Source organism: Octopus bimaculoides, chromosome 19, assembly GCF_001194135.2.
Source record: "Octopus bimaculoides isolate UCB-OBI-ISO-001 chromosome 19, ASM119413v2, whole genome shotgun sequence".
NCBI classification, from domain to species: Eukaryota; Metazoa; Mollusca; class Cephalopoda; order Octopoda; family Octopodidae; genus Octopus; species Octopus bimaculoides.
In genome coordinates this window covers 26,173,818-26,177,521 of record NC_068999.1, presented here as the reverse complement: position 1 = coordinate 26,177,521, position 3,704 = coordinate 26,173,818, and the positions used below count along the sequence as shown (strand labels likewise).

At 36.9% G+C, this 3,704-nt stretch overlaps 1 protein-coding gene across 1 annotated transcript in view; it reads left to right on the top strand.

The window, feature by feature from the left end:
- LOC106883270 (trifunctional enzyme subunit alpha, mitochondrial) overlaps positions 1-3,704 on the top strand; it is an 83,861-nt gene that overhangs the window by 65,035 nt on the left and 15,122 nt on the right. The window contains exons 13-14 of the mRNA XM_014934213.2: positions 1,251-1,421; positions 3,470-3,605. Of these exons, the coding sequence (XP_014789699.1) occupies positions 1,251-1,421; positions 3,470-3,605 (307 nt within the window). The remainder of the gene's footprint in view (positions 1-1,250; positions 1,422-3,469; positions 3,606-3,704) is intronic.

Sequence of the window (3,704 nt, the reverse complement as noted above, 5' to 3'; positions counted from 1 at the left end):
ATATATATCATCATCATCGTTTAACGTCCGCTTTCCATGCTAGCATGGGTTGGACGATTTGACTGAGGACTGGTGAAACCAGATAGCAACACCAGGCTCCAATCTAATTTGGCAGAGTTTCTACAGCTGGATGCCCTTCCTAACGCCAACCACTCAACTCTAGGCACAAGGCCCGAAATTTTGGGGGAGGGGACCAGTCGATTAGATTGACACCAGTAAGCAACTAGTACTTAATTTATCGACCCCAAAAGGATGAAAGACAAAGTCGACCTTGGCAGAATATCTCCTACGTTCCTGCCTTTAAGCTTTCGCTTTATACACGCCAGCTCAATCTGATTCGTCCTCAGTCAAAAGACACCTGTTGTTATATTCTTGTTGTTTGTATTCGTAATTGCGTACCATGTTCTCCGTTTTTTGTCTTTGTTGTCACATACATTCACCAACTTTCTTACAAAAAAATCTAATGCTCTTAACTTAGACTTTTTTGGGGGCAACCAGATCGAACAACCTCAAGTGTAACTGACTGAAACTGTAAGGACATCTGGTCTCTTAACTGGCAAAAGAAGGCCATGAATGACCCGTCCTGTTTTCCTGTCACTCTAATTGTTGTTTTTCCTGTCTGCCTTTGTATCATCTATCTGTCCGGATGTTTTGTTATCCTCTATTGCGTTTTTCTTCCATTTTTATATTCATATATACATATAGTAGTGTACCTACATCTTTGCTCACCTATATATATATATATATATATATATATAATGCATATGTGTTATGTTTATGTTGGTTTGTTTATGTTTCTGTAACTTAACGGTTCAGTATAAGAGACCAATACAATATATACTAGACTCTTCAAGATGTTGCCCCAACATGGCCACAGTTCAGTGACTGAAACAAGCTAAGAGAGATAAGATGTGTTCCAGTAGTTTGCAATACAGACTTCAATTCTTCTCCATGAAAAATGTTATCTCAGAAAAACTAGTGTTCTATCCAAGAGGAAGTTTGTCTCTTAATGGTACAGAAACCAGAGATAAACATTGTTCTAATGGCTCATGGAGAAATATAGTATTAATAATATCTATTAGCAGATATTTTGATGGTATCTCACTTCAGGTCAATTAGAATATGAAAACTGAATTATAAAACCATTATTATATTACAGTTATTAAAGTTTAATGACTGTTATTCAAATGTTTTACAATATACTTTTATGTATAAAAATTTGTACCTTGAATATTTTGTGGCTTTTTCAGAACAGTTAGTGTACTAGGAGCTGGTCTCATGGGAGCTGGTATTTGTCAAGTGAGTATTGATAAGGGTTTTAATGTTTTGATGAAGGACATGTCTGAAACTGGCCTTTCCCGAGGTATTGAACAAATACAAAAAGGATTACAAACTTCTGTGAAAAAGAAAAAAATCAGCAGGTATATCAGTTTTAATATTTATTAACAGTTGTAGTGGCTTTAATAAATGTTGTAGAGTGATTTTTCCATATATTTGAAGCATTTGTTTTTGCAGGTCAGATTGATCTATGTCATCATAATAACTTTTTAGCCTGGTTCATTGATCAAAACTATGTTTAACATAATCTTTGGTCTTAAAATAAGTATTTATAATGTAATGTAAGTAGTTTAATTAGCGAAGATTAATTATTAATCACTAGTTTTATTGCTTTATTTTTAAAATTTAAGTGTTGTCTAGGATAATCACTTAGTAATCCTGTCAGCTCAAATATTTAAAAGTGATATTATAAGATTGCTGGCTTGCTTGTATAACAGCTAAACCATGACACCCATCTGACTTTGTCTTCATTTAATATAGCTAAGTCAAGAGAGCTTAGCAGACCCCATTTCTAACTAATCTATTCTCATGAGCAGATTTGCACAACACCACAAATTATGCAGCTTTAAAGCAGTCTCTCTTTGTCACTCACCACTAATCCCTCTGACTTTAGTAAAAGCAATGTTGTTGCTCTAGACATCAGCAATGCCTTCAACTATGTCTGGCATGCAAATCTTTGACAACATCTCACCTATGGACTCCACCTATCTCTTATATATTGGTTCAGTAGCTTCCTATCTGATAGCAACATGTGTGGAAGGAGCTCTTTCTGCCCCACTCATAATCAATTCTGATGTTACCCAGCGTTCATTTCTCACTTCCATTCTTTTTCTTCTATAGACCAGTGACCTACAGACTTTCACATCCAACAGCACATGCTTTTATGCACTAACTTTCCCCAGCTATGCATCATCCACATGCAACCTAGATACTGCATGCCTAACCTGCATTTATTCCATAAGCAGACTTTGAGAGCATCCTCCAGTAGAACTATGTCAACCTTTTCTCTTTTAACAATAAAACAACTGAAGAAAATATCACTGTTCTGCACCTCTTTCTTAATATGAGCAACACTCAGCTAGATCCCTTACATCTCCCCAAACATTGAGCTTTACTACGAACAAACAGTTTTCCTTGGTAAAGAAAATGCTCAGCATAGTTAGAATGCTGATGCAGCTGGACAGGGTCAGAAAATAGTATAACCCCTAGCAGCTGCTGACACTCTACCAGGCTCAAATGAGGCCCACAATGGAGAACTGCTCCCACATCTGCAACAATACTGCTATTGCTGCTATGCACACAGACATCCTGGGCCATGTCCAGAAAAGGTCACTTGACTGATTAGTGTTCAATTATTAATAGACATGCAGCAACATCTGGCTACAGACATGCATTCATTTCTATAAAGTTGGCTGATTTCATACTTCCATCACCCAGGCATCCTTGACCTACTTGCTCTTCACCTCTCATCACCACCTATCATCCAATCCCACCTAGCCTCACACTAACCACTGTGCTCAGTCTGTCTTCCCCAGAACATCAACCCTCTGGAATCTGCTTGCTCATGTCTTTTCTACTGATTTACATGGAACTCTTTTAAAGCCCGCAAATAAAAATAATTTTTTTAAAAATCAGTACCCCAGCATGGCCACAACCTTAGAGCTGAAACCTGTAAAAGAGTATGGTTCCTACTACTCTGAACTTACAGCCTAGATAACATTACTAGTCAACATGCATGCTTCCCTTCCTCTTATCATTACTGCTGGGTCTCACCCACCAAACCGTACACTAAATATTTTTATCAAACATTTATCATAAAAATGGACTTAGAAATCACTCTCTGCTGAATCACATTAAAGATGCAGAATGTATTAGATAGCATATACAACAGATGCAAGGTCTGTTAGCTGACAGATGCAGAGATGCAAGTCATGTTGGATAGCATACATACAGACAGAAGTGAGTGGGAGTGGCACATAATGTGGAAAATATGATGGATGAAACAGGTGGAAGGTATTGTTGGCAGACAGAATGGGTGGTACTTAAAGCAAAATATAAAAATGTAAATTTGAAATGTAATGAATTACTCTGAGTATTAAACAACAAGTAATTTTCCTTTTCACACATTCAGTTTAGAATCTGAGAAAATGTTATCAAATCTTGATGCAACCCTGTCCTATAACAACTTGAAACATTCTGATCTGGTGATTGAGGCTGTATTTGAAGATCTCAACGTCAAACATAAAGTTATCCAAGAGATTGAAAAAGTAAATGACTCTCTTTTTTATATTTTCTGTTGGTGAAAAAATTTTGTTCTCTCTCTCTCTTTCTCTCTCTCCCTCTCTCTCTCTCTCTCCCTCTCTCTC